A 27384-nucleotide genomic window follows, 5' to 3' on the forward strand; every position below is an offset into this window, starting at 1 on the left:
CTGCTGTGAGTGCTTCCCCCCACCCCAGGGTGGATGGGACAGCGGTCAACCCAAGAGCACTGAGCTTTTCTTTCCCTGGGGCGCCGTGCTCGCCCTTAGCCCCCTCTCAGCCCAAACGCTTTTTTCCAACTGGTCTAATAAAAGATACCTCTGATATCTTTTATTTTCTGGCCGAAGTCTCAGCCAAAACTCTCCTGCCATAAGCCTGGCTCCGGCAGCCACATCAGCAGCTGAACTGGGGAGAGCAGCAGCTGGGGGAAGGGACAAAAATAGGCCTAATTACTTTTAAACCACCTGGATTGGTTTTTAGACTAGGCTTTCACTTATAAACCTAGCTGACAGCCGGACAACAACGCATGAAATGCGAACGGGCATTGCGACGGGGATCAGAGTTCAGCTGGAAAGAGCCTGGGGATTAATTCCACCGAGCAGCCTCAGGTTGCTGGATCAAAGCAGCAGGTGAGCGCCCTGGAAATTTAGACCAGGATTAACCAGTCTTGAGTTACAGACTTCTGCATTATCAGCTCTGAATATCCTCTCCTTACTTTACTGGGGGGGGTCTTTTCCCTTCGAAGACAGACAGACAGACAGAGTCTTGTTACACAAGACATTAAGGCATAACTTTCTATGATGTCCTTGGCCGGAAGGAATCTGAAGTATTTTCAAGTCTCGCTAAAACCAAACAGTACCTCCCTCCCTCCTTCCCCTTTTTACTCCAGGACACATGAACGTGATGAAACCAGACCACAGCCAGGATTGTTGCGCACTTATTCACAGAAGCTGGAGATGAAAGAGGATCGAGTATGTGTAAAGTCCATTTAAGTCAGGCATGCACACTGTAGCACAAAATAAATTTAATCTAGGGTCAGCCATGTGATAAGGAATTAGTTAATCAGAGAAAGCCCCGACACTTCTGAGGAGCTGTGAACTTCCCGTAGTGACTACAGCCAGACCTCTGTGCTCGGTTGTATTGACAGTAACCCAAGTGACAATCAGCATACTGTCTCCCAGCAGTATGGCCCCAATGACAGAGAACATTTCTTCCAGGTTCCTTTTACCTCAAGCAAGTCCTTGGATAATATTAACTTAGTATCATGATCTGCAGGATGGCAACCTTGACCTAGGCAGGCATTGCATTTGAGGTGGTAGCAAAGGAATCCATGATTATCTGCCTCAAAGAAGAGATGGTGTTTAGAGCAAGCACAGTATGTGCCATTCCTCCTCTGAGAGCATCTTGCATCCATTCTTCACAGCCAGGGCCCGTTAGTCTCCTCTGCCGTATTAGAATCAATTCCCAACCCAAACAAGGCCTTTAACACACAGATACTTGGAAGCACACCTAGAAAGAGAAGTACTTGGTTAATATTGCTCAGGAAGGGACAGAGGTCGTCCCCAAGATGCATGCAGTTCTACAGACAAGTTTCCAATTTGTTTATGAACCTACAGCCTAAGACCGTGGTGATTATCAACAGGCTAGTGAAAGCTGGGATGATGGAAAATAAGGAAGGGCAGGGACAGGCGCTGCATCGAGGAGGCGCTCTCTAGAATGAAATCTTAACATAGGCTCCATACCGTGGATCGTTGCCCAAAGCCCTGCTCAACAGTCTTTCACAAGGCATGAATTGTTATTCTTAAACCTAATTTGAGGTTATTTGGATAACACAAAAGGGAGGGTAGTCAGAGGACTTGGAAGATTCTTGATCTGTCACTGCCATGTTGGGCAACTCGCTTCACCTCTCTAGCCCTCTTTTTCAGTTGAAAAGCAGGAATAAATTATATTCATCCCCTTTGCAAAAACACCAAAAATCTACTGGTGCAAAGCCATATACGAAGTGATGGACTAGGTAGAAATGAGCAGGTTCTTAGATACCATTTACTGGTGAGACTGCTGCAAGTGTCTAAATACAGGAACCTGCCATGAGATCTATTTACAGTTCTGATCTTCCAGTACCTGACAAAGTGTTACTTCTTTTTATCCATTTGTGCTTTCAGGAAATCCAAGGACACAGCAAACAGTAATACCAAATACATTTGAAACCAAGCCAGTCAGCTTTGTTCTCCTGTTTAGAGTGCAAGATACCACATTTCTTAGCTTTGGGGCAAGCAATAGTGCTGCAAGAGAAAGGAACAGTAAATGCAGTACTGAAAACACTGGGTTCAAAATCGTATCAAGCAGAAAGGATGCCATATAAAAAACCCCAAAAAACCAACACCCTTTTTGAATTCCTTATTAGAGGCTACATCTATACTGAGAGTTTATGTATGGGGCTTGGGCTGTACGGTTGAGTGCACCACTAATTTAGAAAACATGCAACAAAAAATATGAAATACAGGCTGCACACTTAACAGGCTTGTTTTGTTGCTTAATTACTCAGGAGTTGGTAAAAAAAGAAACAAGGGAAACCTGTCTTTTTCGGTGTCCTAGGAGGTGTCCAACTCTGGCTTTGACAAGCCACCAAAGGAAGTGAAGACATTTCACAAATAACATCAGTTTTAAAATCAGGAACTAACACAAACCTGACAAACTGTTACCAACTGTCAGTAAGGGGCAGAGCAATGGTTTCACACACATGTATACACACCTGTAGGAAGCAAGCAGCACTTTTGAACAGTCTTTGGAAATGATTATAAAAAAGTTGCCATGCTAGTGGATAACGGCTACATTGGTGCGATTGTGCCACTCTCCCTTCTAATAACCTCGCAAGGGAAGTTTCAGGGGCATCTAAAACTAAAGTGAATCACACAATGGGCCTGATGGAAACAAAGAGCATGTACTATATGATGTCTGGAAAGTGGCGTCTGTACGTTTAAAAAAAGGTGCTACAAGATGTCGCTAACCACAAATGCAGAAGTTAAGACTGCTTCAGGATCTCAAAAACATCATCGTTGTCCCACAATGAAGGAAGCCCAGGGAGCACGATGTTCACATTAACTTTAAGCATAAAGGCAGTTAGCTTCAGCATTTAGCCTCATTGTTAATCAACTCAACACACATTTTAAAGAAAGAATTTTGATTTTTTTTTCAGATTCAATTAATTACTGATATTTGAAATGGGTCAGATTGTGCTGCTGCAGAATCTACTTGTTCTTCCAGCTAAGTTTGGGAGAAATGATTCCTCAGTCTGGTCAGCAGCATAACTCACTTTTGCTATTTTAAAACTTCCTCTGCTAGGTATCAGGAACCCTTCCCACAAGGAGCAGCAATACCTCTCTCCATAAAAACAAGCGTCTCACAGACTTTTCCTTTGTTGCCATTTTGTGAGATTGTAGACTGACTGACCACTCAAACTCAAGCCAGCTGCCTAGTTCTAGAGAGCCATTACAGAAAAAGGCCTAGATTGGGATGGGCCAGGTAGCGCTGTTGGGCAGGGCCTGCTCCCAGTATGGGACCCAGCTAAGGCAAGGCCACTTGGGGCCTGATCCTGGTGCAGTTGCAGGGTGGGGGGCAGTCCAGGCCATGGACCAGCCCTGGCTACTCATCTGGCCCACAGGGAGAGCACCACTGGTCCACATTACAGTGGGAAGAGCAAGGCAATTTTCACGAGACCCATGAAAATATTTGTCTGTAGCTGCTAATAGAGGATAGCTCTAACTCAGGTGGGCAGTAACGAGAGTAGGAAACAGACATCCAAGGTTTAAATACAAGTGGTCTGCTGGGACGTTTACCCCAAGTCTTCACTCTTACCTATACTGAAATGCACACAGCTCTGGCTTAGGGGAACAACCCAAATCTGCTGCAGACAGACATTCTTTTAAAGAAAAATGTTTCCTTGTGCAACATAGTAGATAAGCAAGCCAGTAAAGAGCCTTTTAGCTCCAAAAGAGGGAAGCACAGTTGATAAGAAAACCCTTATTTCTGGAGGGCAGGGAAGAAGCATTCCATTCGGCTACCTAGCACCCGGCGCAAATTTTGGTACTGGATAAAAACACCACTCTTAGCCATGGCTGCAAATGTTCCCCATCTATAGGGCAATAACTGGTAGTATACTAGGAGAAAAGATACTCCATAGGTGCATACATACAATAGGCATGGGATAAGTAACTGCTGTTCTGTATTGCCTTTTATTCTAGTAAGTACAAAAGGCAGTTGCCCAGAACAAAGGGCTGGTAGCTTTAGGTCTAGGACAACAAACAAAGCACTGGTATAATGAATGAACCAAAGTTCCCCAGTAGATGCAATAAACTGCAAGTAAAATCACAGATTAATCAGCCAGACACCAGCTGAGTGATGAATCTGGAAGGCACTCATATTGAGTAAATCTGGGCCAATTGGTAAGGTAAGAATCATTTGAAACAAACTGTTCTAAGACAGCCACATGCAAAAAAAGTTATGAATCTATCAAAAAGGCAAAAGTTGAGTGGGGGGAAATCAGAGTTGTCAATTAAATGCTGCAGTAAAAAAAAAAGCATAATGCAATATTTAGAAGTAAAAATAAGAAGTGATAAATATGAGTAGGAAGCCAATTTAATTTCTGTACACAGCAATACAGAAAAAATTGCAGCTAGTTCTGGAGTCAGCATTAGTTAGAATGTGGAAAAGCTGTAGAGAAAAGTCATATGACTATTTGGAGGGTTGTGGGGAAGAAGAGTACCTTACTATGAGACTTAAAGCTCCATCAAGTTAGTTTATCAGAAGAACAAGTGGCCTGATTTAAGAACCTTCACTGGGTGAAGATTCTGGCTAAGCAAAGGACTCTCACCTAGCACAGAAATGCATAAGAAACACCAGTGGCTGGGAGCTGAAGGCAGATATATTTTCCACAGTGCAGGTGATGAGCTACTGGAACAAATCACAAAGAGAAGCAATGCTGTGTCCATCTCTTGAAGTCTTCAAAGTCCAGCAGAATGCTTTCCAGGAAAATACACTTTAGTCAAAAAAAACAAACAAACACTTGGCTCAATACTATGTCCTGAATGTATGCAGGCAGGCTAGATGAGACCACCTAATCCCCTTGAGCATTACACTATTAAACTAACATTGAGTCATAGATACCTGTTCCACAAGTTACAAAGCTCAAGGAGCAGACTTAGATATCACTTCAAGTTCACCACCACAGTAAAGAACAGGCCAGCTTTCACACTATCAGGCAAGAAATTTTGTTGCACTTCAAAACCCACCTTACAAGATGTGTGTTAAGGTATGTACATTACATTCCACACTGACTAGCATCTGTTTCAGGGTAAAAAAACAGCAAGTTGTTCTACAGCCAGCATTTTACCTTACGAATTGCCTCCCAGTGGAGCCAGCTTTTTAATTGTGGCGTGTACATGCCTTGCAAAAATAATGTAGTAGCTGTGAGGAATTTCAATAGCACTTTGCATATCTAGAACCTACAGTTCTCAGTCAAAGCTTTAGACATAAAGGCTGCCTTTTAATACAAGTCCAGATTACAAATCATATTGCCATAAAATGAAAAAAACAATAGTACTCAAAATGTGAGGCCAAATTTTAAGTTGCAAAGCATACAACGTGGGTCAGAATTTCATCATGGAGTCTGAATGGACAAACAAAGCCACAGTTCAAGACAGGAAAATCGTAAGAATGGTGCTCTTTCCTCATTCCACTCCAGAGGAGGAAGATTTGGCCTTGAGTGTTGTGCTGTAGTCATCCTACTCAGAGCTGTGCAAGGCAGGAACTTGGAACAGTCACAGGAAGTAGACACTTACTTGGTAGATTCCTTTAGGCCCCCCAACATTGTATAAAAGCTAGTCTGGCACCACAGCCCCCTTCCACTTCATGTTTAATCAGAATTTGCTCATTTGAAGAGGCAACCATAATGGATCCACGTGAAGACAACATACTTCAAGTAGCTTAGACAAGAATTTGTAGGTTTCCATGTCAAAATATTGGTCTAATTTACATAAAGTCTTCTAACAACTGTAGTGTGTAAGTGCTGATAAACTGACACTGAGAAGATTTAACAATTTCTTCATTTAATAAGTGAATTATTTTTACTACATGGTATTGTACACTGTCATCTGTTCAAAAAAGATTAACAGTTTTGTTTTTTAAAAAACAAGATACTGTGAGAGATTTGTATAAACTGGTGAAGACAATTAACTCCTGGGTTTGGTTGGCTCATCAAGCTATTGTCTAAGCTTCTTTGCAGAACAAAGTCTTTAGGTCAAAAAAAATATGCAGCTCGCTCTCAGGTAGATTTAGAACGGTTTCCGTAAGTTACAGCCTTCTGGAACGGCCTTCCACAGGACTGATGCAATTGTAAAAAGGTCCACTCAATAGAATATATGGAAATCGTACAAAACGTTATTTACCGTTACCATTAATAGCACAAAGAGCACAGCATTACTACTTGCTATTTAAGTCAAAACTCCTTTCATCTCCAAGAGGAAGGCATGAACGTAAAGCCCTGCCAACTCATCTTTATGGGTTGTGGGAATATAGCTTTTTAAACAAAAACTTTGGCTTCAGGAAAGAGACACGAACATTTAAAATAATGGCTTTAATTGTCATTTAAAGTATACGGGAGGGGATGTGTGCTTTAATTAAATATACATCATACCAGTGATGCTGGCAAGGTTGAGGGTTATTTCTAAAGTTGACAGCAATAAAACTAACTTGAACATGACAAGACATTAAAAGAAAAGCAATCCCTTTAAAACAATTTTTAACGTAAAAAAAGTTCACAGTGGTTTGTATAAACAGTATGCAATTTCTGACAGTAACAAATGTCTAGTCTCACAGCACACTAGTGCCCTCTTTAGATCCTAAAGAAGAAAACAAGCATTTACACTACTCATTGTACAGGTTCAAAAGTCAGTTGTACAATTACCCATAATGACAGGATAAGATGCTGTGGAGCGTACAGCTGTAACACCAACATAAGGTAAGTTTTTAAAACTCTTTTCTCGGGAGGGAACAAAAAAAAGTCTTTCACTTGCTGTTACAACCAGCAAATGCCATTCATTAAATCAAAATGAAAACCACAAACACGTTATCTATTTTGAGCAAGCTGAACAGTACACATTACAGTTTTAAAAATGAAGGTTATATACTATAATACAAGTCCCATCTAGGCAGGTCCAAATTTACTATTTCTTCGCTTGTTTTGTGATCATACCCCTTGGTGGCGTTACAGGTCTGCTAGCATTAGGCTTCTTTTTCTCTGCTGGTTTCAAAATCTGAAAAAGACAATTCAGTCATTTGCTATAATAGAGTGACATTTTGCAAATGAAACTCAGTTGCTACTAAAAAGCTTTACACAGGTGACCATGACAGATCAGTCAACCCCTAAGCATGATCCATGCCAAGAGCCAGTACACTTCCCTCCCCACCCACAGCTAAGTCAATACTAGAGCAGGGGATCAGGGATCTCATGCCAGCAAGAGGCAGGAAACAGACAACACTGTTTGTTTGGGCAATCTAATTCAAGGTGGGAAAGTTAAGTTCTCTACTTTATGCCAGTACAGATAGCATCATTAATGTTCTTAAAACAAAATCTGTGAAAGATTTGGACAATCTCTTCATTTTGCTGGATTTGCAAATATCCATTTGAAATAAGAGCTCTCTCAACGATAAAAGTAAAATTGACAGGAGCGTAAACTGTTAGTATACTGTACCTGAAAAGAGCACATTAGAGTTTCATCCACACTCATCATGGCACCTGCATTGTCAAATTCTCCACAGTAGTTTGGGGCAGAAAATAGAGTTACCAGTTGCCTTTTTGCAAAAAACTCATATCCATCTTCAACCACCTTCAACAGGAAAAAACAGTATTAGAGCAGAGAATTCCTAGCCACACAACTACAAAACAATGTTTTTCAAATGGCAAGCATCCAGGTCAGTCCACATATCGCTCAGCTAGAGTTTAATTGTGGCTCCCTAGCACAGCCAGTTGTGGAAGAGCCTAAGCTTAAGCAACAGCAGTTCCAAACTACTAGATCAAAACAGAACTAGAAACAAATACAAGGGCCAATCCAAGAGTGAAATCCACTAACTTAAGTTAATGGAATCATGCAGGATCCAAAGGTCTGTACTAGTGGATGCCATTGGAGGAACAGGGCCATGATCTGTACTTATAAAATTAAAATACCTGGTGAGCTCGACATATAAGATCCAAATCATGTTTATGGAGAAACTTTGCAACCACTTCAGCACCAAAAGTGAAGGACACTCCTCTGTCATTTTCACCCCATCCCAAGACATCTTTGTCAGGGTCCGACCACAACAGGTCACAAAGAAGACCCTGGTCTGGTACATCAGTGGGGCGCATAATTCGTCGAATCTGTTCCATTGATTGAAGGTCTGGTGATAAGCCTGATAGTGTTGTAAAATGTACAGTCTGTTTAGCATTTTACCCAAATCGTTCCACAGTATTAAAATACAGGTTAGTTCACTTAGATCGAAACAACCAACTGACCCACCCACATCTCATGTTGATTTCAGGACTCGTAGATTTGGTAAACCCAACTGATTTTTATAATTACAAGTTTCCTTTTTAAAAATAACCCAATTTAAAATAAAATTGGAATTAAATACATAAAGGATGTTGAGGTCTAATCTTATCCCTTAAAACATTTAAATAACATTTAATGCATTGAATCTACAAGTCCATAGCAAAAGCTGAGTAATACACTATATACTTTTCTATACAGAGAAGTAATCAGGGGGGAAAAACCACCCAACTTCAGAGGTCAACTTTTATAAACAAATTATGTACTACATGAAGAGACTTGATGCCATGGGAGACCCAAGCAATGTACTACAAGGTGCAGGAGATTGGCAGCTACTTCTACAAGCATTGAGCCCAGCCTCAGCCTCTAAGAGACACCATCCATGTCATGAAGTCCACCTCACTGGTCCCATACAAATCAGATCAGGTGAATAAAAGTTAGAACCTATACTCTCATCTTGTATGTGTTTTGAACAAAGTCCAGTTATTATCCTAAGGCAGCTGCCAAACAAAACCATGAGCAAAAGACTATCTAGCAAACAACGCAATGTTAAACTATTTTCTAACATGAAAAATGTAATGTTTTCAGATTTTGTAAATTTTAAGTTGTAACTGCTTTCAATAAGATGTGAAGAATGCATATAGAAACATATACTGCAAATACCCTCCAACATAGCAAAGAAACAGTCTATTGTACAGGCCAATCCACCACAAGTGAGTGTCTTTAATTGCTTTCTGGTGATTCTAACAGATTTTTACCTCAAGTTCTTTTAAAAGCCTGATAAAGATCTACATTAGCAGTTTTAAGATTTGGCAGAAACAGGTGTGAAAGTATACCAACTTAGGCACCAGAATGAAAAAAAATTCTACACTGTGCAGCCCTACAATATTCTAATTGTTTTAGAATTTATGAACCGGGGACAGCCTTCAAGATGCATACTAAAGGATATTTAATACTAAAAATAGCTATTTGTCTCAAAAAGTACAGGCATATTAAGACTGAATGCTACGAGGGAGATACCAGGCTAGTGTAACACTAAACAATATTTAAAATTATTTTTCACTGAAGAGCTGTACATATTTACAGAAGCTGAAAATAGATGCAAACTGCAATACATATTTCACTATTGTGAAAGGCTATTTTATACACTATACAGTATTTATCATATAGGGCTACACAATAAGTCTTAAGAGTGTGCAAGAAGGAATGGAAAAGAAAATGGAAACTAGGAAATACAAATGGAGGAAAAAAAAGAAAAAAATGGAAGTAAACAACTATATTGCTGTGGTTTTAGTAATTTGAGAAATATAGTTCGTAACAAATCCCAGGCTACCCCCCTAGTGAACTTAAAAAGGGGCATGCAACTTAAAACAGCTGGAGCACCACAGCAGTTGAGGTATTTGATGCATGAACAAGCGTCTTGAAAAGCAGCAGCTAACAAACAGCTTTCCAAGACTAAAAAGTGGTTTGACATGTAGAAACAAGTATGTGATGGCATATCCCAGTAAGACCACAGCCATCTTTTGAAGCGTCTGCATACACAGATTTGAGAAAAAAGATGCTATAGAATATTCATTTTCATAGAGAAGGAAGAGCAGATAGCGTCTCAAGTGATATCAAACTGCCTGCTAAATTGGGTATTGTGCAGTTAAGAAGTAAACTGTTGCAGGATAAACCATGGAGGGTTGGTTTACAAAACTTGCCTCTCAATATACAGCTTAATCTCCACCTACTGATGAACCAAGGCAGAGGTATACGTGTTTCAGAACTTCATTTGGTTTCATCCTCATTGTTGGGAGACAGACTTTCCAACAATGTGAAAATGTATATCAGACACTGAACTACCATGCCTTGTGCCAAAGAATTAGCAGTCATGTGTTCATGAAGTAGGAAGCACCACATACCTCCATGACAGCAGAATATTTTTTCATCCACAATGGCTGCAATTGGTAAACAATTAAAACAGTCTGTAAAGGTTTTCCACAGCTTGATGTTATATCTTCTCTTACCTACAAAGACATTTAATGGAAAAAATAAGTTAATATGCTTTTATAATGTAAAGGAAATTGCTTATTGTACAATACTACTGTTGTTCTAAGTTTGCCAAACTACGTAACTAGTCCAGAATAAAGCCGGCATAAATTTGCTTCAGACATACTGCTACATTGTTACTCATTAAAAGATGCTGGAAATTCTCTGTCTAGACAAGCAAAAGTGCTTTTAAGTGGCCTTCTGTTGCAGTGGAAGTTCCCATGTATATAGAAAAGTCACTTTTAAAAGCCAAATTCTACTTCTTCCAATGCTCATAGCTTCTCAGCAGGCATTCAGCCATGTGAAGTCAACTAGTATGCTGCATCCTGGTGGTACTCAACTAAAGAGCTGTTCTCAAGGCCATTTCTAGCTGGTAGCACTGAGGCTGCCCTAAACTCAGCTGAGACCGTGGACAACAAAACTAGCCACAGAATCAGGAATTTGCAACTAGCTTTCCCCAATGCCCCTCCTCCCTGTTGTACCCAAATGAAGCCAGACAACAGAAAATTTAAGTTTAATTTTTTTTTTTTAAATCCAAGGTATTTAATAAATGACAAATCCAGAATCATCTGAGCAGTGTTCAGTTAACAGTGTTAATTGCTACAGCATCACAGGTATGCCAATTGCTTCAGGTAAAGTTTAGCTTGTCCCTACTTACAGATGCCAAGCCACATAGCAAGCACTGATTATATACCACCATTCATTTAATCCCCCCCCAGTTTAAAAGCAATTCCTCAGCAACATTGTGTTTACCAGGAAAGATGAAAACCTGGTTTTACTTCAACTTGTTTAGAAATGAAACAAGTCAGAGACAAAAACTGCTTTTGCCATTTACTGTTCTTTTAAGGGATTCAGAGATAGCTTCTAACTTTTTTTTTTTTGGAAAAGATATGCAGGACCTCACTGCCTTTTGTTGGAAGCTCTTGGCAAGATCTCTGCAAGACACAAAACATGTCAACGCTGTAACCTGAGCTGATGTTCTCTCTCTCCCAAAGAGGGAGAAAGAGAGAGGCTGGTTCTCACACTAAATCTATGAAGTGCAAAAAAATCAGTTCACATTACAGTTTTGTGCCATACTGTTATTTAGGTGCTTGCTCCAGAAGAGTGCAAGCAAGGATAAAGTACTTATATAAAACTTAAAAAAAGTCTGACAATTAGAGTCTTGTATTTATTGTCTGGTAAGTGCCATGCAAAATACTTAAGATAAAGAACAGCTCATTCTCCAGAGAATTTACAGTACATGTATATCAAAATCTTGATAGTATACAGAAATTTTGCCCTGTAATTCACCTTTGAACAGTGTTCACCAGATAGGCTTACTAGCTGAACTTTGACAGTGTGCAGTAATAGCAACTTAAATTAGAACAATGAGCAAATAGGAACATTATATTACTCATTATGCACACTGCCTTCTATTTTGATGATGATACAGGATCGCTGAAGAGACATACATCACCTGCTAAAATAAGTCAATTATAGCCCCATTTAACAGAGACTAGAAGAAAGTTTTTATAAATAGTTCAATTAAGTGCATAACGATCCAGATCTCCCTGCCACCACCAAAGAAGTGTTACTTACATTCATCATAAAACCCATAAATTCTATTAATGCTGGCACATTCATGGTTCCCTCTAAGAAGGAAGAAGTTCTCTGGGTATTTGATTTTGTATGCCAGTAAGAGACAGATTGTTTCTAAAGACTGTTTTCCTCTATCGACGTAGTCACCAAGGAATAGATAGTTGCTTTCTGGTGGGAAGCCTCCATATTCAAAGAGTCGAAGTAAGTCATAGTATTGTCCATGGATATCACCTAAAAAGACATTCATAAATGGTACATTAATTGGATTTTTCTCTAGTATCCAAAAAGATACTAGAGAAATATTTCAGTGAAAACAGGTCAAGTATAAAATAGAATCAAAATTTATGCTAAGATATGTTACCTACTTAGAAGTTAAACTGGCTCAACTGTGATATCAAATTTAAAAAGTTTTACTATTTTAAAAATTAAACAGCTAAAAACTCAGCAAGAAATTCTGGCAATGACTAAACACCCTGCTATTTAGAAATTCATGCATATTTACTTATAATCAGCAGAGATGTGGGGCAGAAAATTTTCCAAAACGGAACATTTTCCAGGGCTTAATTTTTCCCTGGGAAATTTTCCATTTCTAAAAATTCATTGTTTCATAAAGTTCATTAGTAACAATGAATGGATACCAATACAATATTAGGCAAGCTTGGCAGTTTCAAAGTTGTAATTAATGTTTTTCAGGTGATTATCCCTAGGAAGCAAGAGAAAGAATACATACATATGTTTTATTGATTTGTAAACAGGAGGGTAAATACATTCACACAATAATCCAAACCAAAAAATAAGTTATGAATTCGCTTAATTGGCTGCGCAGGTCAAATCAAAGCCAAAGCACGGCAAATCATGCACAGTTCTTTGGACGTGCTAAAGTTAGTGTCAGTTTGCAGTGCCTTTGTTTTTTTTCTTAAATTTAAAACAAACAACATAAGGGAAATACATGCCATTGTGTATTGTCTTTACATTTTTACAAGTATTCCAATAAAAATAACTTCTTTCCACATAAAGCTTTGAATTTGTTTGAATACAACATTTACATTGCATTAAGTGTGCTGTATTTAATTTTTGTCCTAATCAAACACATCAGTTCAAATACCTACTGCTATTGGGACAAAATTAACATTACTTTAAGTTTTGTTTACCAAAAATAATTCAAATAAACATGCTAAATCAGATCACACTCTACTTAGGGCATTGGAAAAATTTCTGGAAAACTCACATCTCTGTATATCAGTGGTTCCCAATCTGTGGGCCACACCTGCAGAAAATGTTTTGTTTTTTAAAACGCTGGGCAACAGCAGCGAGCTGATTGGGCCGCATGCAGCCCGTGAGCCACAGGTTGAGAACCACCGTTTGTTTGTTTTTATATATGAAGTTGACAGTTTATAGCTCTGTGCCTCAAGTTACTAAATTGGGTATCAAATTGTGTATTTACTCAGGGAAAGGTTCCATTTTACTTCATTTGAAGTTTTACCCAATTATAGTTAAAGACTACTTTAGCCAAGACATGTCCAGATACTGTTCTGACCCAAATCCAAGGCTACTCTGAATTTACAACACTTGCATGCTTGGATTTTAAACAGAGGAAATTATAAATGTGTTATAATTTTTCATGCCTAACATCTGATTATTGGAGGGTCATCTAAAATTAGTCCCTCTTGCAGGCAAACAGTAGCAGGGGGCAAAGAGCAGGGACACAAGCAGCAAGCAAGTCAAGCAGTATGACCCCTCCCTCTTGCTCCCTGTCACTTGGCAGCCCCTGCCCCCTTTACCCTTTTGGCTCCAACACAGCTCTGGCCCCAGGGCACAGAACCTGACAGCCCCAGCCCTACAAAACCTGGTTTATTTTCTATGCACTATATCTATTTACTCAGGTTGATTAACTATAAGCAGATGTTGCATCTTAGCTTTACTATACATTAGTCAATTGATAGATTACTTAAATATTTGTGCATCAAGGGAATTTCCAAAGCAAAACTCTTAGAAAGCCATGTTGCAGGCCAAGACCATACTTACCACAAATTTTAAGTGGTGCTTCAAGTTCTAATAGAATAGGTTGACTGAGGAATATTTCTCTGGATTTCAAGCACAGTCCTCTGATTTCATTCTCTTGAAGCTGGACGTTTTTACCTGGTTTTGAGCCTCTCACTGTTGGTAGGAGAAAAATAAACTAGTTACCCAAATCAAATAACAATTAAAGAACTGGGAGCACCATTTTAATTAAAGGATAAGCAACTTAAAGGAACCCCCCGCAACACATACAAGGTCAAGGCTACCCTGAAATGGAACTTCCGTATCAGAGGCAAGGCTAGAAAGTGTACTCTAGGTTAAATGAATCCCATCCCTCAGGTCTCCACTGCCTCGATTTCAACAATCTAAGTAGCGTACACTTATTCAATTGCAGAAAACGGAAATGAAAACCCCGTAGTGTCCAAAATGAAAGTGTGGTGTTGTTGCATCGCTCCACATACATTTCAAGTTAAGTTTTATAGAACATTTAGGCTTAGGCACACTTCCTGAGAACAAACACTTGAAGGTGAAGTCCTCCATTTAATCACAGGATGGGAACAGCACTGCTAGCAGACTTCTTTAAACTACTGTCTAGACCTACTCATAGGGTTTCATTATGAACAAGATGTTAACACTACTGAGATTGCACCCTGTCAAACTATAGTTTTCACCACTTTTATCCATCAAGTTGAAGGGCAAAGATCCAGAAAAATAAGATTCTGCTAATACAGACATTCCTTACATGCCTCAATCGTGACCCCAGACAGCCCAAGGAGGGCTCAGATGCTAAAGGCTGAATGGTTACCTGATCTTGCAGCCAAAATGTCAACATCTATGCCCTCCCCTCCCTCGAAAACTTCTGCAATTCATGTATACATTTTCAATAAATATGCCTAACGTCAAATATTCAGGAACAAGAAAAAGCAAGCTGAACAGAAGAACAAATTTCACAGTTACTATACTAGTTAGATCCAATTCATTAAAACCTCCATTTTAGTTTACCAAATGTTTCACAGAAACAAAAAGACTTCAAAATGCAAAAAGGGGGAAATCCAAGACAAACCTTGTGTGTAATATCAAGGAACCTCTAATTTTTTTTATATAGTATATTTAATGCAACTGGGTGGAAATGAAGGTAACTAGTTTTCAAATTATAGGGCAATAAACAGAAGACAGAATTAGGCAGACTGCTTCAATAGTCACCTTGTCTGAAGTCTCACATTAATGACAACGCGCAAGAATTCATCAAGTGGAGCTCCTTTAATGTTCCTGCTTGCATGCGTGAGATTCTAAATCAAGTATCTGTTTGATATAGAGGCTGCTCATCTCACATGAAAATGATAAACATCAACAGCAAGCTCAGGGAAAATGACTAGAATACTATCACAGAAGGGTATATTTATGCCTGACAGCTTGTCTAATGTTTCTCTCAAATATATAGTACATGCCCCCCCCAAATCATAAGAATAATCCTTGCCCTTCATATTTCTTGGACCATCACTGCTACAAGACTGCAACCCTGCTATCTATATCTATAGACAGATAGCAGGGTTGCAGTCTTGTAGCAGTGATATATAACACTAGGCATCTTTTTGTTCCTTGTCAAATATGCAAATGCAATGGTAATCCAGAATACAACTACTGGGTTTCATGAAGCATGTTGACAAAACACTAAAACTACCAAACTGCCTGGCTACTAACCCGATAAGGAGTCCTTTATTGCATATTCACTTTGAAAAGCATTCCTTTTAATTTAAAGCATAGTCTTGAAACTGCCAGTCTCCAAGGATTTAATTAAATATGAGTGAATCTGCTCTACTCACACAAACAGGGAGATTTGAGAGTTTTGGCAGGCTAAAATTGAGCCGTTTGGCTAGATACCTGCATAGATATACTTATCTCCACTGTAAAAACAAGCTAATGCTTTTTCTAGCTCTCCACCAGTCTCTTTTGGATTTGGGTTTCTCACTACCTTGCTTTCTTCTAATCTCCCAGCCTCAGATCTTTTCCTGCCACTTTCATTTCATGCTCCATCTCTGCTATTATCTTCCAGTATTTTCCAGAGTTGTCAGCTCTGCTTTTCTCATTCTGTGTACCCTAAAGTTAACTACAGAGTCTAGAGGCACTCAGTTGTCAATCACAGACCTTCAGCAATTGAAAGGACTAGTTCAGTCAAACAAGACCAGCCCCAACCCTTCTTAAGACGAACAATTAGGGTTCCAATTCAGTCCAACTGTCCTAAATACATTTATAATGCCACTAAAGCCAGCTTTCCCTGCATTTTGGTCTCTTGATTTGATTTTTTTCCTTCACACTTTTGGCAACTCACTTCTTTGAAAGCAAGCAATAAAGTTACAGCCATAACGAGAGTGATCCTGCTAAGAAAGCACATCTTCTCTTTCAACTTGTGTACAAGAAAGGTATGCATCACAGTTGCCCTTGTGCCTTAAATAGTAGTCTAGTAAGTTCTGGGATTTCAATTCCTTAAAGCCGAATTGCCTTATTTTCACAGAGGTTTAGAAAAGCCTTTCTGATACTTAAGCCAGTGGGAGCTGTAGCCCTGACAGAAATAAGGCAAAAATTTACCACTTTTAGATAGTCAGCAGGCTTACCTAGAATGATGTCAAGAATGTGGAAGTTAACACAAACTTTTCTACATTACAGCTCCCCTGGTTGGGGGAATCTGATAGAACTGGCAGAATTTAGACAGGATCAAAGAAATGTCTAATCTTAATAGATTTTATTCATAATGGAGACCAAGTTTTTGAAGCATTAATTTAAGTAAGTTAGATGTTATTACTGCAGCTGGGTTAAAAAGGGAACTAAAAAAATTAACAAGTAAAGAATATGTATACAAGTCAATTCTCGAGTTGCAGTACAGTCATGGAGAAATGGAGTTTCAGCAACTGACAAAGAAAAATCTAAATTCCAAGTTCTGGAAAGAGCCCAACTACTAGCTTTCAAAGATGGTTACAGGAGAGCAGCACTCAGTATTTGAGAAAGCAGAGAGGGACACCAAAAGTAGTAACCTCCACTCCCTAGGGTATAAAGCCAGCAGGCAGGTCTCACTTCACAACAAATGGCCCAGCAATTTTTAGTACACTCCTCCCAGGAGGATGAGATGCCTTGATACCACATATGAATTTTTGGTAATACAGGAAATAACCCTTTCCCAAAGAGTAGTATGCCCTCAGCAAAGCAAAACCAACTCAGCATTGTTGTTTGAGGCTCTGACACCTACTTGAAGTTGAAGCATTTTGACACCCTCTCCATTTGTATAGAGTAAGACTTTTACCTATTGAACTATGAAATATATAAAAAATACATTCTAGATCAGCTGCGTCAGCTGCTCAGGTCACTTCCTGCATGTGACCCACCTGGCATCTGAATTCAGAATAATTTAAAGGCTCATTTCAAAGTCTTAGCCATCAGTTGCAAAGAACAGCCTGAATGAACTTAATGAAAACTGATACACTGTCATATTTAGTCTATTTTTAGATGATAAATTTCCTGAATAGCAGTGGACTGGGACAAGGTCAAGGAAAAGAAAAGATAAGGCTTTCTAAAAATTCTGTATTAGCATGGGCTGTTTGTTTCCTACTAAGTTCTTATCAAAACTAAAATTAGCACTATTATCTATGACTCAGAGTGCTATAGCTTACAATTAAGTTTATCACCACTTACTCTAGGTGCAATGTTTTCCAATCTGATTTTATATAGCTTAAACAAAAAACAGTAAAAATGAATGAGGTATAGTTTTAGCCCAAGAAGAATTGAGGCAGTAATGCATGTTTAGACTTTACAGCAACCTACCAGCAATACCGGTACTTGCTTTTATAGCCTAGACACTCTTCCTTGCTTGATTCAGTAGTCGTTTGCTGTATATCATCTTTGGGATTTTTTAAAAATTAAATTTTATTTTCAAATCTTTACAAAAGTGAATTGTTTCACCGTTTTTAAGTACCTTGCTTGCTATTCTGAAACCCAATCAGCACTAGGAAAATTCGTACTTTTGCAAGAGCAAGTAGCATGTATAAGTCTCACGTTCTGGAATACTCCCTGCACTAGGGGTTCTCAACCAGGGTACTGCAAGATTCTTTCAAGAGCATCCCAGGGTGCTGCACAACATTAGTACTATTAGGCATGTCATGGAGCCAGAGGCTCCTGTTACTTTAAAGAAAAAGCTAAGCTTGCTGTGGGGAGCTAGCTCCACTACAATAAGCAGCCAAAAGGCAGCCCCCAGGCAGGGCAGGAGTAAAGACTGCAAGCAGCTTGGCTAACTGGAGCAGAGAAGGGCAGGTTAGCAAAAAAAAAAAATCAAATCAGAAGCCCCTGGGTATGGACAGGGAGCCACCTAAAAAAAATGAGTGGGGCTTTTGGGTCACTAAGACCAATGCCCAAGATCAATGGTCCTGTGGGCTGCAGGAAGAGGAGCTCCTGGGGGAGATGGCTGCAGGAGACACTGGCAAGCATCCAAGTCATCAGCTAGAACTTGAAGGAGAAAATTAAGGGATGAAGCACAGCTTGTGGTATGGTACTGACCCAGAGTAGGAAGGAACTTTAATTTGGAAGCAGTTTACTTGTATTTGTCTTGCATTCAAGTCTGATAACAAAGGACCAGGTTGTGGTTATGGGGGTGGTATGGAGGCCACAGAGGCAGCTGAGAAACACCCAGTATACAATCCTGCAAGGGTCAGAGACAGGAACAGGGCTGAGGGGCACACGAGCAGCAAGAGACCAGTCTTGCCTGGGTTAGGGACTCCAGGGGGCCAAGCAGCCTGAAAAGGACAAGACCAAGGCCAGGGGTCTAGAAGCCAAGGCCTGAGGCAGTAGACCTAGGCTGAGGGGGCACAGCCAGAGAAAACTGGCTGAAGCCCCAAAGGCTTGACACCTGAGGGGGCCAAGTGTTATACTAGGGCAAGTGAGGCTAACGAGGTGCTTCAAGTCTTAAAAAAAAAAAAAAGTTAAGAACCACTAGCCTACAACAACGCTTGCAACATGGATGTCAACTATGCCCATGTAACAATTAATGCCATAGAGACTGATTTTTCTAGCGTGGACAAGGCTGCAGAATTACACCCTCAAACAGGAACAAAATCTAGGTCCCCCCCCCACTCCTTTCAGGACACTTTAGAAAAAACAGGAAGAAATGGAACTCCTGTTTGCACAGTAATTGCATGGAAACTCCTTACGGGCCAAAGGTCAGAGCTATAATAAGGTTATCGTTCAAGTAACACACGCTTCCACATTATTCACCGACTGTAATATTAGCATTTATCACTGACACTACATGAGATCACTGGAATTACCACTAAATTTCAAGTGTTCCGTTAAAATGTTTAAAGCAAGTAATGAAGCGTGTAAACGAAAGTTAAATCTTTGTATGTCACAGTAGTTTTATTGTGCGTGAAACTGTTCAGCCATATAGCAATTTTCCAGACCTTTTCTGAGCTACGAGCAAGCTATCCAAAATGCCAAGTATCCAGCAGCAATGAAGAACAAGTTTACAGGAAAAATGAACAAAATTAATACTATGGAGCAAAATTAACACTTCAAGTATTATAGTTAATCTTTGTTTATAAAAGATTAACACAAGCAGAGTCACATTTATGATTTCTCCAACGAGGACACAGATTTTACTTTGCATTAGTTGGTTTTATTAAGCACTACTACACCAAAACGGTGCATCCCACATCTTAAAAACTTTGAATTAACAGAGATAAAAAGGCTTAGATTGAAATGCTGTAGGCATTCAGTAATATTTATAATAAAACATGTAACAAAAAGTTGTAGCTGATGGCATTAATCTATTCTTAACAAATGTTGACAGAGCTTTAATATAAATAAGCATTAAAAATATTTTTTCTGTAAATTTATACCAAAATAGTAAAATTTCAGGCAAGCTGACAAATATAAAAAAGGAAGTAAAAATTGGAAAATTGAAGGTATCCCTACCAAGGACAACTGGAATTCTTTAGTCCACAGGACAACTAATGGGCTCAATTATCTTGGTAGTCTCGAATCCTAGGCCAAATTTATGTTATTTGGATTTACTGCTGAGGGATGCATTCATCTATGTCCTGAGAAGCTGGAAAAGGACTTCCTGGCTTCAAAACTAAAAGGTGCAGTTGAGACTATCCTTTAGTTTGAAAAGTTACCTGTATTTTTTGTACAAGTCTGCTCTCATTTGTGAAGGAAATGGGACCCAGAGAAAGCAGATGATAGTCCATCGAAATTAATCTTTGAGGTTTCTCTGATGGATTCTACAAACAACTTAGTCCCATTAAAAGGAACAAACACAGACGCCAAGAAATTTATATATATAGGCTCAATGGTATTGTAAAAGTATAACAGTATTTTCTCAGAGGGACTGGAATCATCATCTTTATAGGTTAGAAAAAAATCTTCTGGGATTGACAGTAGTCCAGGGTAAGAACAAAATCAGTTGAAAGAAAAACTAGTTCATTCTAGGTATGTTTATTTTTATCTGGTCTTAAGCAATATTTTTACTGCTGCATTATATTCCACTGACAGTAAGAAATGTACCGACAGGTTCCTGATCTTGTTGGGCGGATATTCACTTAAAATTTAGAATCTCCTCCTGAAGAAGAGATCTTCTATTAAGGCTTCTTGGTTTGCATACTTCTTTTAGAGAGTGCCTTGACCACTGTGGAAAAGTCAAACACATACCCCATACTCTGAAATGAATGCAGAGTCAACTCAGATCAGAATGCAGTGCTGCAGCAGTCCAGCAGAGGGTGAATGAAGTCAAGGTAGAAAGAAAAGAACCCAAGCCGTATCACAATGGTACAAATGAACTTAACAGGTAATGTCCAACCCAGCAGATGCTTACATGTAGGAAAATGCTGCATTTATCAGGATGGAGTCAAACTCCCCTTGGTCTCTTGCAAGACCTTCACAAGTCTCTTGCAAGGCACTATTTCAGGACTTTTTGCCAAAATATCCAGGGTGCAGCATGTTTGCAGAGTTCATGTGTATACAAGAAAAATGCAACTGGAAGACAGAATGGATAGTGAAGGTACACTCCACCACTGCTATTTGCTAATGTTATCCTACCAGTTCAATAAGCAGTAGTTCACTCCTGTGATGAAGACACATCCTACAATAATTAATGCTGGGAGTAAATTGGTTCACTCAGGAGGAGTAAGATGCAAAGAGGATGGTGGGACACTGGACAGAGATCTTTTTACAAGAACTCTACCCAAAATATTATTTCAAATGTAATACAAGCTTGATGCTGTCAATTTTAGATTAGATAAAAAGACACTTTTAAACTGACTTGTTCTGGCAGCAGCAGTACAAGTTTGATACTAGCTTATTAAGTAATTATTTCTGGTGTATTAAGTAATTATATCTGACATGGAGACACCAATATAGCATTTACAGAATATATGGATTTCTTTTATTTTTCATAGGGACAGGTTAACATCCAATAGTGTATCAAAACACAAAAATGGTAATTTTCAAAAGGTTTAAGCACTGAACTATTAAAGTAATTAGTGCTCAAGGTAAGCCAAGTCATTGCAAATTCAGAATGGAGCTGAAGAACTGCTCCTTGGTGCATAAGCCTCTGTGAAGGAAAATTCTATGTTCAGTCTTTTTTGAGAAGACTAAAGCTCTTAATAGCATTAGTTAACTTTAAGGTTCACATTTTGCAGAATGTAAAATATTTCCATCAGAGACTAGTATAAGTGGCAACATGCACCTCATCCGGTGCCATTAATCCAAAATTCTCAGATATGACAAGAGTTCCTGCAAGTTACAGATGGATGTGACCTAGCAGAAGTCAAGCCTGCAAAGTAGCAGGAATGGAAACCAGGATTCCCAACTGCTGAAGACTAAAGGATTACAGGCTGCTACACTTCAGCAAAGCATCATTTCCTGTAGACGGCAAGAGTCAATGCAAACTAAATGGTCTAGGACAGTGAATGCTCTTTGTTAATTAAGGACTAATTATTGCACATGCCAATCTTGCCCAATTGGTTTTCATTTAGAATTACTTAGAAATAGGAATACTTGTTAGGCAAAAAAACATAACTAGCAAACCCAGCAAGCATTAAGAGGAAGCCAGGGCAGCCTCAGAACAGGCAATGAGCTTTTGGAAAAATAGACAAGTTCACATCCACATTAACATCCATAAACCTGGGCTAAATATTACAAGAACAATTTACCTGACAAGTGGCTCTCTGTGAGATTACTTTCAATAATGAACTAGGACCAACTGATAGCACAGCAAAAGTGAAAGATAACACTTCTCATTCTTGGTGACTGGTTCCCAGGAAACCTGCATTATCATTTTAACAGCTGCATTAAGTTTGGAAATCTAAGTCTCTTTGCAGTTTTAATATTTAAAGTCTTGCTCTCATAAAGAATATAGAACTCAATTCCTTGACAAAATTATAAAATATTTACATTTAGTTTTAAAAATAAGCCTTACAGCTACATACAAGCTAAGCAATACTAACTTATGTAATGCCACTTCTTTTGCGGTTAGGAAAAGAAAGCAGAGGTTAAATAATTTGCCCAAGTTATATAGTACTTGTCACAGCAACAAACTGAACCGAACTTTAAATCCCCCAGTCCCATCCACTAACCACAATACAATCCTTCTTCCTTTATCTTTTAGTCAAGGTAGGCATAGATCTAGTGGTAATGAACTATAAAAATCAAAGGCTTTTCTTTTAAGAGGAAGGCAGAGGTTTACATGCATTGCTAACTGCAATTATCCAGACTCCCTCTACTATTCCCCACCCTTAAAAAAAAATAAATTAAATCAAAACAGGAGAATTGGGTGGTCGTCTTTTCTCCATTTATAGTAAGGATGGAGCCATACCAGGAATAGAAATCTGTGGGTGTTAATTTCTGCCAATTTAAGAATTCACAATCTTTTGGTAGATTTAAGTGTTACAGCCAGGACCTTGGCTCACCAAAAAAAAACCAACAACACTGCAGTCCCAAATGCACTGTGCCTACATTTCCCTAGCTGAGATTCATTAATTTGCAACTAGCCCCTGGTAGCAACTGTGGAAGTTATAGTTTAGAGAATGCAAAGATTTTCAGTAACAGATGACATAATTCAGGTGTACCTAAATTTGGGTATTAAATTTCTCTCTTACTAGCATGGTCAGTTGTTCTGATCACTATCAGTTAATCTTCTGCAATTTCTTTTCCCTTATGAGTGGTGTTATTTTGCTTGTCCACAGCATTAAGACAGGCAAGTAGCACTTCATTTTCAACATACTGTATTACTATACAGCAACATTTATTAAATAAGATCCTGCTTCTTGTACTTTATGGAACAGCTTGTTAATGCATTTAATACATTAAACAGAAGGGTTATGTTATAGAAAACCATAAAAACAGAAAGACAACTCTTCCAAATCTCAGCATCAGTTTTGTGATGCCTGGAATTTCTTTCAACTCCATCCAAAATCATGTTCTAATCTCTTCTTGTACCTGTCTACATCCTATGAACTGATTTAAAGGGAACTTTCCAGTTACTGGCCTTTTTAATTTAGCAGAGACAAGCAGCTGCAAGCTTAAGTAGCTATCTTACAGCTGACTTTGGCTGCCTATATACTTCCTCTTGCCACTGAAAAGACCATGACTTCTTCCTTCTTATGGCTAAGGAGACAGCATGTTAATGCACTACTGCATGTGTGTTTATGCATCCGTAATTACTGAGAACATTTAAAAAACACTGTTCTTCCATGCAGGGTTCCGTTAGTTATTCCCCCTTAGTCTAATTCAACTAAGACCACTGGCTATGCAAGTTATTGAAATATTCTCACAACATGGGAATAAACAAGAATAAACTGTCCTCAGGAAAGTATTCTCAATAAAGAACAAGCCTCATTAACAAAGGAACAAGGGAAGAGAAATACAGGAAGTTAATTACAGAAAGAAATATCACTAAATATTGCATTTTAATTCAGGTACACCAAGACAGCAAGTATGACTTAAGATGGGCTTTGTAATACTAAAGTGTAGTCCTTTATTCTTCCAGAAACAGTCTATTTCAGCTACTTGCAGTGGAAAACTGGAAGAGCATCTTTAAAAAAAAAAATCAATTTCTAAAATAGAGATTGATGGATCTATAGTCTTGCTCCTTGGCTCAACCTGAACTCCTTACACCAACTATTAAGAAAAATATTTAATAGAAAAAAGATGTTCATCTTACCTACAAGAATCCTGAGCCCATCACTGCAAGTGACTTGTACTAGATAGTTAAAATAAATTTAAGCACATTATTAAGTATTTGCACTGTATGTTATCTAGGTATATTAATGGGATGCTTCAAAAATACAAGCTGAATGTTAGACAAAGTACGTTTCTGTTTTTGTCAATCTTGTATATTTTGAATGTGCAAATATAATCTGATCCAAGATTACGCAGGCATCATAGAAAACTGCATAACTAAATTCAACTAGTGTTACAATCTAGATTTTCATAAAAAAGCTATCATGACAAAAGCTGGGGTTTGTTTCTTGAGACAGAAATAACAGCTACATTATTGGCAAATATTATTTTTAAAATAGTAGGTTACTCCCAGTTTTCATCTTCCACTTAGTCGTTTTACTGTGCTTTAACAATTAAAGTAAATGTGTCCTAGTTATGTTACTCTAGTCTTACGCTATTTGTCTGAGACCTAAAGTGTATCATAAATACCAAAAACAATGTTTTATGGCCCAGCACTTTGATGTGAAGAGTGCCATGAAGTTTCTTCACCAACTTTAGGTTTAATTAGCTGTTAAAGAAAGATGTTTAGCTTCAAACTACCCCATTCATATCTTTAAAGTTTATTAACAGATTTATCTAGAATCACTACCGATTGCCTACAAGAATGCATGAGTATGTTGTCTGGGATCAAACATGTGAAATGTCTTGTTACTAAACAGAGTGCTTTGTAGCATTCACGGTGATGGACTATGACATTTAGTTAAGGGAGAACCCACTCTGAAGGCACACACATCTAAGGAAATCCAATTTTGGGGTGTACCATAGTGTGTACACCCAAATGAAAACTAGCAGTTGCGTGAAAGTTCAGTCATGCTACCAAAACTATAGTTATAATTGGAGGAGGAATTTGCTCTGAGAACAAAGATTGTTTTTGAAGAGGAAGTGGGGAAGGATGTGATAAAAACAAATTAAGAAATAGCCACTGAAAGAAACAGAGTATAAAGAGTATTTACATCAACTTTTAAAAAAGTTGAACTTAAAGTATAAAAAAAAAGTTTGTCAACTACAAAGCAATGCCCATGCTCCTCTCTAAATTTATGGGGAGGGGGGGACAATCAAAACTATAGACACAGTGTATTTTGCAAAACACAATTTACCTTGTAAATCTACATAATTTGCTGGTTGGGCCTTTGGGGAGGTCGGAGTGTGAAGGTTGCTCTCTCAAAACGGTCTGTAAGAGCTTGCTAACAAGACCCTTCAATATAAGCACTTGCTGGAGCTTGTTTGAGCCCAATAACCTCCTGCCTGTGGCAAGGGACCGGACTTGAGGATCTTACAGGTCCCATCCCGATTCTAAAAAAAAAAAAAATCAGTTTTTTTCCTTGCATTTAAAACAAATGCTACTTGACCAAATTCAAAAAGAGGTCTTTTGGTTCTCCATTTGTAAAAAACATAATAAATACAAACAAGAATCCCATGTTATTGAGGTTATGCACGGAACAGCAATCAAGCCATGACAAGTAATTGCTGTGTAGCTTATAACACAAGTGGGTGTTAATATGCAATATACTAAACAACCATCAAGAGGGGCCTGCACCTCATCTTATACGAGGTCCCTTCCAGCCCGAACGTCTAGGAAGTCTATAACACTAGTTGATGTGAGAACTGCCATTAATATTTATAAGCATTCATATTTCTGTTCATACTTGGAGACAGTAACAACAAGGCTATTCAAGACATCCAAGGAACATTTGGACACTGATCTTGGTGGGATCCTTTGACCCATGAGGCAGGAAGTCAGCTGGGGGTCAAGAAATATTTGGACATTTACCTTGCTGGGATCCTTTGACCCCCAGCTGACTTCCTGGCCCTGGGGTCAAGAAATATTTGGACGCTGATCTTGCTGGGATCCTTTGACCCCCCCCCAGCCAGCTTCCTACCGCTGGGGGTCAAGAAACATTTGGACGCTGATCTTGCTGGGATCCTTTGACCCCCCCCAGCCAGCTTCCTACCGCTGGGGGGTCAAGAAACATTTGGACATTTACCTTGCTGGGATCCTTTGACCCCTAGCTAACTTGCTGGCCCTGGGGTCAAGAAACATTTGGACGCTGATCTTGCTGGGATCCTGTGACCCCGACCGACTTCCTGCCCCGGGACAGAGGGCTGGACCCAGCAATATTACGAGGTCCCTTCCAGCCCCACCGTCCACGAAAATACTATTTCGAGCCTTAGCAAAGAGTCGAGGGTTACCCGAAACAACTCTAGTTACGACCGCTGGAACGGCAGGAATACAGGGTTCAAGTTCGGCGGCTCTATTGAGGCATCTTGTTAGCGAGCTCGCGGAGAGAGCAACCTTCCCGTGGACAGCCCAGCCAGCGACGAGACGCGTTACTAGTTCAATACGACTGGCTTTTCCAAGACGCCCACCACCACGGACGTTTCGGGCGAGGAAAACGCGGCCAAACACGAACGATAATCAAGACTCGCGCGCAAAACAACTTCTGAACGACTTGCTGCCCTTTCCCGGGTCCGTTTGGGGCTCAGTCAAGAGTCAGAGACCTACTGCAGCCCCCCAGCACTGGCACGGAGGAGGGGGGAAGACCCCCAAGACGGATGTATTTCTTATTCTTTGTCCCTACAGCACCCCCACCCCGCTTTTGCATCACGCAGGTCGTTTATTTCCAGAGAAATGCTGCAAAGCAGCAAGAGAGGGCAGCCCGGGGGGCAGGTTTCTCCCACCTGGCTCCAAACCCTCGGGGACTTTTGGCAGCGCAAGGGGGGGGGAAGGGGGAAGTTAAACCCCGGCGGGCCGGGCGGCGGGACACGCGGCTCCTTCCCCGCACGCGCAGTGCCGTGCCGTGCCGTGCCGTGCCACACGAGCCCCGAGCTGCGGCAGGGGCCCAGCGGCGCGCCTCACACCCCAATATTTGGGTCCCCTGAGGGTGGGGGAGGGGGCAGGAACGCGCGCGGGAACCACCCCCTTCCTCCTCCTCACCCTCCAGCAGCCGTTGGATGATGCTGTCGATGTTGAGCTTGTCGATATCTGCCATGGCCCCCGAGCGTCCCCTGCTCGCCCCGCGCAGCGCCGGCGCCGAACAAAATGGCCGCCGTCTCCTCAGCTAGCTGTGGCGGCGCACGGATCCC

The 27384-nt window shown here is 39.7% G+C and overlaps 1 protein-coding gene across 1 annotated transcript; it reads right to left on the bottom strand.

The window, feature by feature from the left end:
* Positions 1–5917: 5917 nt before the first annotated feature.
* Positions 5918–27378, bottom strand: PPP1CC (protein phosphatase 1 catalytic subunit gamma). Its single transcript, XM_014594741.3, has 7 exons — positions 27236–27378; positions 14047–14178; positions 12022–12252; positions 10317–10421; positions 8052–8275; positions 7579–7713; positions 5918–7140 (listed from the first exon to the last, which is right to left on the bottom strand). Exons 1-7 carry the CDS (start codon positions 27288–27290, stop codon positions 7051–7053), a joined length of 972 nt encoding a protein of 323 aa, XP_014450227.1. The 5' UTR covers positions 27291–27378; the 3' UTR covers positions 5918–7050.
* Between the last annotated feature and the right edge of the window lie 6 nt (positions 27379–27384).

This window comes from Alligator mississippiensis, chromosome 10, assembly GCF_030867095.1.
Source record: "Alligator mississippiensis isolate rAllMis1 chromosome 10, rAllMis1, whole genome shotgun sequence".
NCBI classification, from domain to species: Eukaryota; Metazoa; Chordata; order Crocodylia; family Alligatoridae; genus Alligator; species Alligator mississippiensis.

What these genes read in the sequence shown, in the direction of transcription:
- PPP1CC (XM_014594741.3), bottom strand. Translation starts at nt 27,290, where the DNA reads ATGGCAGATATCGACAAGCTCAACATCGACAGCATCATCCAACGGCTG. An exon ending in TTATGGGTTTTATGATGAAT is followed by an intron (nt 10,422 to 12,021) that starts GTAAGTAACACT and finishes ATGTCTTTGTAG; the next exon opens with GTAAGAGAAGATATAACATC. An exon ending in TTATATGTCGAGCTCACCAG is followed by an intron (nt 7,714 to 8,051) that starts GTATTTTAATTT and finishes TTCCTGTTGAAG; the next exon opens with GTGGTTGAAGATGGATATGA.